Genomic DNA, 13,547 nt, shown 5'->3' with positions numbered 1-13,547 from the left:
TTTTTTTTTCGCTATGTCTCCCCCCGGTCCCTCAACAGACATGCGCGCACGCTCACACACGCCCACGTACAACACAACAGCAACAGGCTCACCACCACGGATGGACCGGGGGTTGGGTGGGGTGGGGTGGGGTGAGGGGAGTGGAGGGGTGTGTGTGTGTGTGTGAAAGAGTCGCTTCTCGTCGCATCAAGGCCTCTTGGTTTGCGAACAACTCAGATGATGAGTGAGCCGGCGTCCTCACCTTTCGCATTGGAGTCGTGCGCGTTGTCGACTTGTCGGCTACCATGCTGTCCGTCTGGTCCAGATGGCCAAGAAAGCTGCTTCTGCTGCGGTTCACCCAGAGCTATCGCCAGTAGTTTGGACAGCATCTCGTGAATCTCCTTCTCCCGCGTGATGGCCGCATCGGATCGGATTGGGTCAATGCTGCACCACGCGACGAGCCGGAGCAGCTCTGATGTCATGGCGCTCAAATGTTGCTTCGCCGCAGCGCTGCCAGTTTGAGAACTCAGCTGTGGGTCGGGCTGCAGAATACGCAGCATGTCACGAAGCGTCTCGAGGAGTAGCGCACCGGCACTGGCATCACCGGGGTTGGCCAGGAACTGCGCCACCGTGGCTTTGTTGCGAGATACCATAGAGGCTCGTGCCACATCCCGTAGCTGACTGTGCGAAGTAGCGGTCGATAAAACGATGGCGGGGGGGCCGGAGCCGGTATGCGGACACTGTGCACTCACCCTGTGAGGGGTAGCAATGTCCTGCCCACCGGCGGAGATGGCGTCAGCGGCGTCACTGCCGCTGCGAGGGTGGTGGTGTTCGTGGTCGTGGTGCGACATCGCGGTTGAGGACTGAGAGGGTAGGCGCACTGACGGTGCGGCAACGACTGCGTCGGCCCAGTGCTGCAACAACAACACACTCCGCCGCGCCACCCGTGCCAGTGCCATACCTTCTGCAGTGGAGGCTTTCGACAAGGACGTGATGGCTGCCGTTGCGCACACCACATCCTCAAACCGCTCCATGACAACATGGACAACTTGGCCAAGGGTATCGACAAGCAGATCGAGCGACTGCAACGCTTCCGTGACGTGTGGTGGGACAATCGTGGTCGTTGGCGCCGTGGCGGCTCCGCTTGTGACTGCGGTTTGCATTTGTGCTGTTTCATCCAAATGCCGCACCAGCGTGGAGGTAGTGGTGAGGAGCAGCTCGAACACGCTGCATAGCGCGGCAACTCCATCTCGGCGGCACTGTGCAGCCACCTCGGTGCCGGACAAGACGTTGCTGAGCTGAGAGCCAGGCGGCGGGCGTAGTGGTGCCAGCACCGGCCCCCAGAGGGTGTACTGCACCAGGCTGACACAATCTTGTAGGAAGAGTGCGGGGAGGGTGAAGGGTAGACTACCCAATGGCGGCGGCGCTGACAGAGCCTCCGCGGAGGCGAGGTGCAGCAGCAAGAGTGTGCCGATGATCTGCAGGGTGCTGGGAGCCATGAATAGCAGCCGCACGAGGTCCTCCTCGGTCGACGTCGCTGGTGTATTGCTTGTCGCCGCAGATGCGTTGGCTGGTATGAGGGCAGGCGACGGTTTGTCGGACTCTGTGCGATTCGCATCCATCGCCCTATTGACATCAGAGCCCATGTGATGCACCATCAAGTTACGCATTGTCTCCATGACGGCGCTAAGATATCCCGGGTGCGACCCAGGCGGCATCACCGATTTCAAATGTAGCACCGCACTCGTTGTTGTTGTTGTTGCTGTCGATGCCGTATTGGGGGCAGGATCGTCTTTCATGATAGAGGCCGACTCACGCGAGTCTTGCAAAACAAAGCTCTGCAACTGTGCCGCTGATGGGAAAGCAGGCAAGAGCACCTCGCACCACATCCTTCGCGCCTCTCGACTCGACAGCGTTGGCCACACCGCAGTCACACCCTCCAGCAGCGTGGTCTGTGCCTTACTGGGAAAGTAATACGAGTCCACCACTGCCGGGCAGCGGGTGGTGGCTTCCAAAAGGAAGAGGAGGCGCGTGAAGTACTGGGCAGACAACGAGGAGCCGCCATGTCGCAGATCTGCGTCTGGCGTTGATCCTGAGGAATCCGGTGTTGCTGCACAGGTGCCACCGCTCCAGTTGGTGAAATACGAGCTGATGCCTCTCGGGCTGTGACTGTGCCCCATGCTGGTTGCTGATGCGGCCGTGGTGGTGGTGACCGGAGAGCACGGAGTCGCCGCCGCCGTCGTCGTCACGAGGCGCTGAAGGCGAAAGCTGTCGCAGACTGCGGCTACTACGGCCGCCACAACCGATAGGGTGCACTGCTTTTTTTGGGTGTGGGCGTAAGGTGCAGTCAGCGTGGCATGTATCACATCTGCAGGTGGTTTATCCGTGTAGCTGTAGTCACCGCCGCGCAGGATCAGGCGCTCGAGCGCACGCCAGGCGAGATCTACCGCATGCGCGTGTAGCCCTTGCCCTGGCATCTCGACAAGGAGGCCGTGCACAGCGTGTACGGCGGCCATGGCGGCATGCTCTCCGGACGTGCCTCGCACCACAACACACACGTCGCCACACAGCCGCAGGAAGAGTTCCAGCGCCGGCGTGGCTGCAGGCGCGTGCATGTGAGCGTAGTGGGTCACAAACAACCGACCCCCCGCGTTGAATAAAGCCACGCGCGCTGCCTCTAGCTGGGGTGGATTGTCCATAAAACTGCGAAGAAGTCGTTGAATCGTTGCGTCTTGTGCGTATCTCTCCGCCACCGCGGCAGCCTCGACTTTCGCACTGTCTCCACTGGACGCGGATTGCAGGGTCGAAGACGAAGGTGTCGCGCACAACTCCGTTGCGACTGCCACCACCTCCATGATGGGCAGCAAGACATCCTCCAGCACACAACGCCAGCACGCTGCGGAGAAGCGCCCGCCATACGTCTGCACGAGTGCGAAGAACGTCTGCAGCGCGGATTGGCCCACCTCTTGTCTATCATCGAGGCAACCGTTCCGTAGCTGCCAGAGGAGAGAGCACCAGAGTCGGTCTTGCTGCTGCTGTTTCTGAGGGACCGGAGAACCTTCGGGAGATCGTGGTAGCGAGCCGAGCACCTCCCGCCCTGAAGCCGCTCCTGCGCCATCAGCGGTCGTGACGTTCACGGCGCTGAGGTCACTTGCGTTGGTGTTTTTGTCGTCACCACAACGCTCAAGACTCTCAGCGGCCCCGCTGCCAAAGGCGGCGAGGTAGTCAGCGATGGACCATAGTAGCTGCACGGCGCTCAGGTTCGTGTGCAGCTTGCGTTCACCGGTAGCCCCTCCGTCGACGCGATGCACTGTAAAGGCACCAACGCACACAATGAGACAATGCAGTCCGTCGATGCTTAGGTTGGGAATGTGGTTGTGCTGGATACTCTCCAGTGCTCGAAAAGCCGTATTGAGCGCTTCGACAGCTTGACTGCTGAACGCGGTGGCAGCACCGGCAGTGGTGGCGTGAGGCTTGATGCGTGACGGTGCGCGAAGAGGGCCGGCGCTTCTAGAGCGTTCGCTAGCGACGCTGCTGCTGCTCATGGCGACGTTGCCATGCTCTGTGGTCACCATGGAGGTTCGCTGTAGTAACGACAAAATAGCTTCCCAGGCTGCGCCCTCGATGTCTTCGCCATAGGACTGCACAATCTTCACAACGTCCATCAGCACCGCTGCAGCTGTATTGGCCAACAGCTGCGAGACTGCGTCAGCGATGACAGAGGATGCCGCATGTCTCTCTGCAGTCTGTCGCGGGTTTCCAGCATCAGCGCTTCTTGATTGCCCGCCGTGTTCACCTCCACCGCTTGGCGATCCCGCACACCGCCGCTGCCACTGGTGGTAGATACGGTCGAGTAGGGCAAAGGGACTTGCCAGCAGTTGTTCCAGCGGGTCGAGTTTGGCAGGCGTAGCGGTAGACGAATACATTAAACTGCTGCTGTTGCTGTCGTCAAGGGAGGTGTAGATGGCGATCGCCTGGGCAGAGCAATGCACAGCAGAGAGCAGTCCTGAGATGGACTGTGCAGCTTCCTGCTGCGCAAACGGCAGTAGAGGCAACCGAGAGACGCCATCGGCACCACCAAGGGAGTCCTTCCCGCCGTTTGCGACGAGCGAAGACCCGGAGGCCGCGAAGAGCGTGTTCGCAGTCTGTGTGAGAGGCACCATGGCGAAAGGACCAGAGGTGAGCACCAGGCTTGCGCTCTGCACGGCCTGGTAAGAGGACGGCGCCGCCGCGCTGGGGGCAAGCCGGTTCACGGCACTATTGGTTTCACTAAATGGACCGCCGCCTGCACCACCAGCGCTCGCCACCATCACCGCCGCCCCGACCCGACGCCGTGAGGCCGATCGACACAGTTGCACGGCAACAACCGAAACGTGGCTCACAATGGTGGAGAGCACCGGTTCTATGTTGCCTGTCTCCTGTGGGAGGCTGCCGTTGAAGAGCACCGTATCTGGGTCGGTTGCGGCTCCCCCGGTGGCGCTCGACGCCACTGCCGCCAGAAGTGCATCCTTGTGTGCCCTCATGGTCGTGAGCAGGGCTGTGCCCCACTCCGTCACCCGATCATGGTCCGTCACGTAGCTGCACACTCCTGTTTCCAGTTCCCACAGACGCAGAGCCCGTGCAAGAGCGCCGGTGCGCTGATGCTGCAGCTGCAGCGCTTGGACACCAGGGCGATGGATCAGTCCACTGCCCCCTACAGTGTCCTCCGCGGACGTGTTGTTTGTCGCGTCCGTGTACCGCAGCTCCATGAAGGGAAGTATGGCCAGCAGCGAGAGGCTGAGGCACTCTGAGGTGAGCACCCACTGGTCTACACAACCCTGAGGGTTGTGGAGAGGAAGTCCACTGGCCCAGTCGTTGAGGACTAATGCAGGGCGGCCTTGTGTTGGCGACAACGCTGCCGCTGTCAGGCCCACGGTTTCATTCACGAACTCCGCGAAGAAAATGTCGAACTGATCGTAGGGCAGGTGGCAGGTGTTGTGGAGGCAGAGGGAGCGCAACGCGTCACGCAGGTGCAGGGAGTCATTCAGCAACTGCTTGTGATACTCCTGTTCTTCGGCGCCTTCCTCGATCCATGACAGTAAGTGCTTCAGCATATGCAGCAGGAGTTCCGTCACAACGAGGCCACGTGCGAGCAAGGACCAGCCGGTCTTCAGATGTGGCCCCAGGGTGTTAGCGATGGTGTGAAGCGTTTTCATGATGGCGACTTTGTGCTGTAGACGACACACACAAAGGATGACGGCGTGTTGCACGGCTGGCGCTCGCCAGCCGCGCGACACGAGAGCTGAAGGCGCCGGCGTCGGCAGGAGCTCCTCGCTTTGCGATGTCGACGCCGTGACAGACAATGTATCGCTACATGTGGGGGCAGGTAGTGCTGTCCGTGCGACGACGGCGGCGCCTCGCTTGGCTGCAGGGGTGATGCTCATGTGCGGATCAGGCGAGGTCACGGTACCGCCTCCGGTTCCCGTGGTGCCGGTGCGCGCCGGTATTGTCGTGTTGTCGAGTATAGAAGCTGGGTGATCCCGACGCAGTAGCCATCCGATGCCCCACTTAGACACATTGAGAGTGCGTTGCCGAATGGTCGTTGCACTATCCGTTTTTTCCGGCGACACGGCGTCGCAATCGTCGCTGGGGTTCAGCAGAGCGGCGGCGACGGATCCTGGCACAGTTAGGTCAGCCGCCGCACACTCGTTGTCCAGAGCGATCAGTGCTTCCAGCAACATCGTAGTGGTGGGGGAGGTTGTGTCGGACACGCCTGAGGCGCTCAGCGGGGCGAGAGCGACCAGGTGATTGGCCACGGCGTCCTGTGCCCGAAGCACGTCCACGAGTGCTCCCAAGTAGGAGTCTCGTTCCTCAGGCAGTTCCAAGATGCAACTGACCTGTACCCAATAACCAGTCGCCTTCAGCACAACCGGGAGTAAGTCCTCCTCGTAGCGCAAGTAGCGCAAGCAGAGTTGCTCGCAGTGGAGAAGGTGTGGGTGCAGCGCCAGGAAGTATGCCCGACACCGGCAAAGCACCTCGTCCCTGTCTGCCGTGGCCACCGACGGCGCCAGCTGCGTGTCCACCAGCTGCGCAAAGAGCTGGCCAAATGCAGTGAGGCAGTTGAGTGCTTCGGTGAAGCACTGGTACACACTCGACGCATTTGCCATACATAAACAGAGCGGCGTTGACACCGCCGTCGCTGCATCAGATGCGTTGACAGCTGCCGGAGCAATGTGCAGTGATGAGCGCTTCCGTGATGGGTCACGCAGGACATCATCAGCGGCATCTCCACTAAACATCCTGTGTGTGGAGCTGCTGTCCCGTGGAAGCGGTTCTGCGTGCGCCGTGTCCTCAGCCTCCTCCCTGTGCCTACCTCTGTCCTTGTCATCGATGTTTGTGTCGCCTGCGCGAACCAGACTGGTGGTGGTGATAGTAGTGGCCTGGCGTTGCATATGGGACACCACCAACGCCAGCACAGACATCATGAAGCGGACCAGCGACGGTACGGCGGTATCCTCCACACCAGTGCCGCCTTCCCCATCGATCGCTGCGGCGTTCGAAAGGCCGGGAACGGGTGGTGTGCCGGCGCGCTCATTTTCATTGTTGAAGCTCCCGTCATAGGTTCTTTGGCTACTCATGAGATGGGATTCCCGCGAGCGTGAGCGCACGATCCAGGGCAGCTGCGAATTCGAGGAGACATCAAGTGACGACTTTGACTGCCGCTGCAGGGCCCCCACACTCCCACCGCCATCGCCAGTGTCACCGACGTTCTCTTCACAGTAGGGGTTGTCCTGGTCCTCTTCTGGCCTGGCCTGCGAATCGCTCATTCCGTAGAGGCCGTTGCCCCGGCATCCCTCGGTGTCCTCTGACACTGCGTCTGCGTTAGTGTCATCGCGGCGGCCGCGATGCACAGACCGCAGCTGGAGGAGTTTCCAGAAGAGCGGTGCACTCGTAAGCATCTTGCGCCAGAGGGATAGGACTTCTGTCGCCGTCTGGTACATTCTCTGGGCATCGTCGAGGCAAACGAATTTGCACTCGGACACCTCACCGCTGCTGGCGAACCACATTGCTGCAGCAGGTTTGCGGCGTCGAAAGAGCCGCTGGAGCAGCTGCTCATGCGCTACAAAAAGAACTTGCGTGAAGTACGTCATGTTACAGAGGTGTGTGTTGATGGAGACAAGAGCGAGTTGCTGCGTGCACGTGAACATCTTCAGCGAGCACCGTGGTGCGCAAGCGGAATCGCCTCGCTGTTGCTGGACTTCCATAAACAAGGCCGGTGGTGGCTGCATAGAAACCGTGATACCAATCTCGTGCAGGCCCCACACCGCCACTGAGAAGAAACAGTCGTTGAGGCACTGCGCATACAGAGGACTGTGCAGGGAGGCGTCAGCAGAGGTGGCTGCAACAGCTGGGTCTGTAAGCACCTTAGCCCGTTCCTTCACAAACTGTGTCACAGTGCGCACGAGAAACATCCGCAGTCGCTCCGGCATCACCTTCGCGGCGGCGCACCGCGGCTTCTCCAGCTGCTCAGGAGGAGTTGAGAGCATCTTCTCCGCGCCATCGTGACCGCAGGTCTCGGATGCCGTCACTGACTCGTGCACCAAGGACGGCGCTAGCGACTGTACGCCCGACGGGCGCTGCTGCTGCTGCTGAGCTGCAGCCGCGTCCCTTTTGTTGCTGTACTTGCCACTCACGGCCCCGATGGTGTTTCCACCTCCACCCGCTGCACCATCGGGCGCGTAGGGGGCGCTAGAGTCAGAGCTCAAGCGTAGCCACCGCGTGCGTGCCCCAACCACGAGGCGGCAAATGTCTTTAATGAAGGCGACGCCCTGTAGCTGGGCGGTGAACGTGGGAGCCGTCAGTGTTACCGCGAGACTGCTGCGACGACCCGATTTCTCATCGCTCGCGTACGCGCTGGTGGTGGCGCCGTCGTCGCTGGCCCCGCTGTCGTGCAGTGCTGTTAGAACGGTATGGATGTGGTGTGCCAGCGTCGCCTCGCACGTCGCCTCGAGCATGGACTTCGGCTCGACGCCACTGAAGAAGAGCAGCAGCACACTGCATAGATCTGCGAGCGCGCTGTTTCCGAGGGAGCAACTCGACACTGCCGACGCGATCATCTGAAGAAGACGGAGGAGCACCTGATCGTCGTGCACCAGCTGGGTGACAGAAACGGTCGCGGTAGCGGTGGCTGTGGCAGACGGCGCCGCACCGCTGCTCAAGTGGGTGTCAATGAGCCCGCTTGAGGGCTCCCTGTCCTGGCGTGAGGCGGTGTGGGACTGTGGGGAAAGAGGGCGGAGCATGGGCGTACCAGTTTTACTGACCGGGGGTGGTGGGGTGGGTCGCGCTGGCAGTGGTGGAGTTGGCGGGAGATGTTGCCCTGGCGACGCCGTCGTCGACGAAGACTGAAAGGCCAACTCGCGCACCAGATCTGCCACACGCCGACCAACCTGCTCTGTGACAGGCAACAGAGCAAGTGCGATGAGTTTACCTATGTCACCGATGCACTGAAGCAGCAGCGCCCGAGACGACGGGTGGTACCGGTAGTGAAGCCCGTGCGCTCCCGTCGTCGGCAGGCTCACCGCTTCGGCTGCAGTTGCCGGATCACATGAGGCTCCGTTGCTATTGCCTGTGGGCGGAGGGGCGTTGCTTTGGTTCCTGCGCGTCGTAGTTCCAGCATCCCCAGCGCAGCGTCCTGCCAAGAGTATGCATGCAATGCAGAGAGTATCAAAGAGGCTAACCGGGTCGTATTGACGCTGACGAGTGTTTTGGATAGCGTCGCGCAGGAGAACGAGACTTCGGTGCTTCGTCGACTCCACTAAGAGATTTTCGAGGCTTAGGTGGAACACGGCGTGGACGAGATGACGCGCATCGGCTGCGGTGGTGGCATTGCTTTCGTGCATCGCTGCCGCTGTCGTCCGTCCGGAGTTGTCCTTGGGGAGGCTCGAGTGCGTGAGCGCCGGTGTGCTGCTGGATGTCGATCCTGCCGTCTCTGGGGTGTTGGTGAAGTGAGGCAGCGGCCACCAATAGGACGCCATCAAGGCGGCGACGGGTGCGGTATCCCAAAAGGAAACACAAACAGCAACACCAACAAAAACTGTTGTGCGCCTACGTGCACGCGCACACTCGTGTATTCGTGTGCTGGTGCACGCAATGCGACACAACAGAGCCCTGAAGTGGAGTCAGTCAGAACCGCGTGACAACGTACAAAGAGTCAGAACACGGAAGAGGATTAGGGCAGGGAGGGGAGGGGGGGTACAGGCACAATCGGATCCAGCAAAAAAAAGGAGAGGTGTGTCCCCAGCGTATATACGTACACCTCAGATGATTCTGCCTGTGTTAGCCTTTGAGAGTGAAGGCCTCGAATTACACTACTGACGATGGGAGCAACGAATCAAGCAATACGAAAGAGAGAGAGAGAGGGAGGGAGGGAGGGAGGGGGGGAGGGGAGGGAGGGAGGGTGTAGCTCAATAAATGTCTTGGAGGATTGAAGAGGATGAAGGATTACGTGTGTGTCCTCTTTTTTTTTTGTTGTGTGTGTGTGTGTGTGTCGGGGGAGGGGAGGGGAGGGGGGGGGCGTTGAAGACTTCAGCGCGGAGAAATGTGACGCAAATCCTGAGGAAAAAAAAAGAAAGGCTTCTTTCGCGTGCCTTCGCTCGCTCGCTCGCTCTCTTTCTGCCTCCCTTCTTTCGTTGCTACACACGATTAGTGCTGCTTTTATGCAAGACGACGACCGCCTCACAGGGAAACACGCCACTGTGGAGGCGGCGGCGGGGGTAGGAGAGAGAGAGAGAGGGGGGGGGGAAGGGGAACCGTGTGTCTGTGTGGTGAACATTGTGTGGCACACCCCGAAGCCAGGTGCGCACCATCGCGCACCTCCACGTGTCTGCGCCCTTCAGTCCAAATACTAGCATGAAAGCCGCGATGTGCAGGGAGGTGATGAAGATCGGGTGGGGAAAGGAGGGAGGAGGGGGCAGAGTGAGGTGGTTCATATCGACTGAGCTCACTCTCTCCTCCTCCCTCCCCGGCGTGTGCTGTTTTTTTTTTTTTTTTTACTTTTGTTCTTGCTGCTTCACCATTTTGCTATGATGCAGCGAAGGTGTGCGTGTTTCGTGACAAGGACCGCATTGACAACGCGTGCATTCTACGCAGAAAGGATAGGACACGCACTGTGTGTGTGTGTGTGTTGCGGCCCAGTCCTCGAACACCACCCGCAATTTTGTGCCGAGATGCTGGAGCGACTCCTTTACCCGGGAAGCTCATTTGGCGTGGCCTTCGCTGCGTTGGGCTGTGGAGGGAGCAAAGGTGTCGGACCCCAGCGCAGGGCCGCGGTGATCAGCCAAAGTGCCGAGATGTGCCGTTGTCACTGCCAGCATTGTTTTCGGGGCGCCTGGTACCGCTTCCGCAGCCCCGTGGTGACCTGAGCTGGTTGGCGTGTTCGTCGTCGTCGTCGTCGTGCCGCCGCCGCGGCGCAGCATTCCGCTCAGCCGTGCATTCTCGTGCTCCTTCTCAGCACAGCGCGCGTGCAAAGTCCCGTTGCGCTGCTCCAGGGCAATGTAGTCACTGCTCAGGCGGTTCCATAGTCGGCGCAGCTCGTTGCGCTCATCACTGACGGCCTTCAAAAGCGTGTCTTGACGCGCGAGAAGCTCTCGCATTGGATTGTGTTCACCAAGTTGCAACATTTCCAGCTTCCACTGCTTCTCTTTCGCCTGCTCTACTTTTAACTGCTCACGTAGCTGTGCCTCGCTGGCCTGCGCCGCGCGGAGTTCGATGTCCTTGCTTACCAGTTCAGCGCGCAGCGAGTCGATTGTCTGCTGTCTAGCGCGGTGGTGGGCACGGTTGTTGTTATAGGCATCTTCCAGGGAGGTGCAGAGGCCTGACAGGGTTTTGGGAAGGCGAAACCCATGAGATCCTCTCGTACTCGCTGCATCGGGGACTTCCGTGTTGGCGCTAGGCGTGTTGGTACCACCACTGCCGCTGCACCGGCCATGACGCGCGCGGACGCCTCTGGTTGCTTCGCGTGCATCGTCCCCGTCTGTGGAGTGAGTCGCGGTGGCATCCGGTGCTCCTGTGCTTGCGAACAGTGTGGTGGCTGAAGACTCGATTGCATCATCGGCCCACATGGAGCGCAGTAGCACACCGAGCGCATCGATGCACCTCGACTGAGCAACTGCCTGCTCCACTTGAGCCGACTCCGCCAGCTGGGACTGCACCTGTGCATGGCGCGCGGCTTCTCGCTGTTCAGCAACAACGATGCTGCATTGGTGGGACAGAGGACGATAGCCTTCGCGCTCTAGCAGCTCCGCCTTGGCGACCTTTGCTTCTTGGTAAAGAGCGCTGAGGCCTGCCATGGCACCCTCTACGCGCAGGCATAGAAGCTCTCGTGCCGCATCCTGGAGGGCATCGATATTCGACTGGTACGTCGCTTTCAGTGCGATTATTTCCGTTTGCCAGGCGACACGGTCGGCCTTGTGCTGCTGCGCTTCAGCGTCACGGCGCACCATGGCGGTCTGGAGGGCAGCCAGCTCCGCGAACGTGTCGTTTTGTTTTTCTTCCGCAGCTTCGGCTCTGCTCGTGGCGCTGCGCAATTCACATTGTGCCGCGTGCGCGTCTTGTATCGCTGCCGCCAGCTGCGCATGAACGTCAGCCAGCTGGTCGCGCAGCGCCGTCCGTTCACTGGCGAACGAGGCCGCGTGCTCGGCGCGAAGCCGCTCCGAGTCTTTCTGCACCTGCTGCGCGTCCTTGGCTGTGCTCATGGCGACGCCCGCCTCTTCGCGTGCGGCTTCCACGGCACGCTCTAGCTGCACCACTTTGCGACGCCGCGCGCTGTCCATCTGCGCCAGTGCTTCGAGCGCTTGGCTGGCGCGCTGCTGCCCTTCTCGCAGCTGCTCTGCCAGTCGCTGCAGTCGCCCCCGTTGTTGTTGAATTGGTCGCGTGTGATCCACATCAGCGGACGGGGGAGCAGAAGAAGGGCGACCACCGACAGCGCCGCTCATCGGTCCTGTCCCCACGTTCCCCAGCAGCACCCGCGGACGTTGCGGTGTTGAGCAATCCGAGGTCATCGGCACACCGGTGTCGCCCCTGATATCTCGGCGGGTTGACGCCGAGGCAGACCGGTCGGTGCTCGCTGCACTGCCACCCACTGCGCCACGATCGGCACGCTTCTTGCTGTCTGCGGCGGCGCCGTACCGCCAGTTCTGCTGCTGCCGCTGTTCCTGGACCTCACACCGCAGCCGCTCCTGACTCTCCAGAGCGTCGTCGATGTAGTGCAGCAGTGAGTGAACACACTTGTACAACTCACCTAGGAGTTCTCCTTCGAAGAGGTACTTGTCCTCGTAGAGCGGCTCCTCGTAGGCGACGTCGACTACTTTGCTGACCGCCTGAAGCGCTTGGGAGCAGCGGTGCAGCTCCTGGTCATGCGTGGCTTGCTCCAGAATGCGAAGCAGCTCTCGGCGCGCCTCCTCGTCTTCCATGGGATTGGCAGCCATGCTGGTGGAGACCGAGGAGGTGATGGGGGCTGACGCTGCCGATTGGTGCGCACGGTCCTCTCCGATGACGCTGGTCGCTCTGAGCGACGAGATTCCCTGCTGCTGTGGAGTTGATAATCGGGACGGCGCCCTCGCCGTAGCCAACGCCGCCTCGAGCTCCTCGACTCGCTGATGCAGTAACGCACAGTCCCGCTCACCTCGGGCGAAATCTGTGGCTAGTGCATGATACTGCTCTGCCTGCGTCGAGTAAAGAAATCCTTCCACAACCTCCGCGAGACGCACTTTGCAGTACTGCAGCGTCGCGGGGTCCGCTAGTAGCTGAAGAAAAATGTGATCTTGTGGTAGCTCTGTCGTGAGCGTCGTGATGATGCTGCGGATGCTGGCCTGTAGTTTCTCATTGTAGATGCTCACCAAGATACGGTCGCTTGTTGGGGGGGTCGCCGACAGTGCGGTCGACGCTGTACCCAATTCACCTCGATGCCCCTTGTTGTCAACGTTTTTGCTTTCCGTCGTCGGCAGATCGAGCGTCATCACTGTGCCCGCAATCTTTGGGATCGTTGAGGCAGCATTGCCAGACAGTCCTGACAAGAAAGGCATGATGGTGGGATGTACGCCGGCCAGGAGCTGCGCGTTGCTGGGGGATGGTGGGGTGTGGGCCAGGTGAGGCTGCGTCAGTGGTGGAGCGCCCGGGACGGGGCTGCTGGTTGGCGTGGGAGGGATTTCATGTTCGTCGTTGATAGCCGAACTGGAGGCCAGTGGTGGCAGACGAGAATCACACGGGGTTGCGCTCATTCGAAAGTGTGGGGGCGAAGAGGTTCCCTGGAAACGAGGGAGCCAAACGAAAGGGAAGAGTGGTGGTGGTGGTGGTGGTGACGGACCAAAAGCGTGCGTCAAGTCCCTCCACCCAAAGAGTGAGTCACATGCGACTGCAAGGATGTGCTCGTCTATATCTAGCCAGTGAGTACAGTCGTTGATCCTGGTTTCTAGGAGATGACAGAAAGCGGAGGCATTCGGTACGATATAAGCTGGGGGTATCCTCCCGTTCTCCTGCGCTCAGCGGGGAGAGGGGGTGGTGGTGGTTAAAATAATCGAAAGAAGGGAGGT

At 60.4% G+C, this 13,547-nt stretch overlaps 2 protein-coding genes across 2 annotated transcripts; both read right to left on the bottom strand.

The window, feature by feature from the left end:
* Positions 1-212: 212 nt before the first annotated feature.
* JKF63_06849 (uncharacterized protein) lies at positions 213-8,993 on the bottom strand (the record flags this gene model as incomplete). The annotated part of the gene is made up of 1 exon (XM_067902797.1): positions 213-8,993. One exon carries the CDS (start codon positions 8,991-8,993, stop codon positions 213-215), a length of 8,781 nt encoding a protein of 2,926 aa, XP_067759156.1.
* A 1,221-nt stretch (positions 8,994-10,214) lies between these two features.
* Positions 10,215-13,235, bottom strand: JKF63_06848 (uncharacterized protein; the record flags this gene model as incomplete). Its single annotated transcript, XM_067902796.1, has 1 exon — positions 10,215-13,235. One exon carries the CDS (start codon positions 13,233-13,235, stop codon positions 10,215-10,217), a length of 3,021 nt encoding a protein of 1,006 aa, XP_067759155.1.
* Between the last annotated feature and the right edge of the window lie 312 nt (positions 13,236-13,547).

Source organism: Porcisia hertigi, chromosome 9, assembly GCF_017918235.1.
Source record: "Porcisia hertigi strain C119 chromosome 9, whole genome shotgun sequence".
Classification (NCBI taxonomy): Eukaryota; Euglenozoa; class Kinetoplastea; order Trypanosomatida; family Trypanosomatidae; genus Porcisia; species Porcisia hertigi.
The sequence above is the reverse complement of the archived record's forward strand: the minus strand, read 5'-3'. Positions and strand labels throughout refer to the sequence as shown.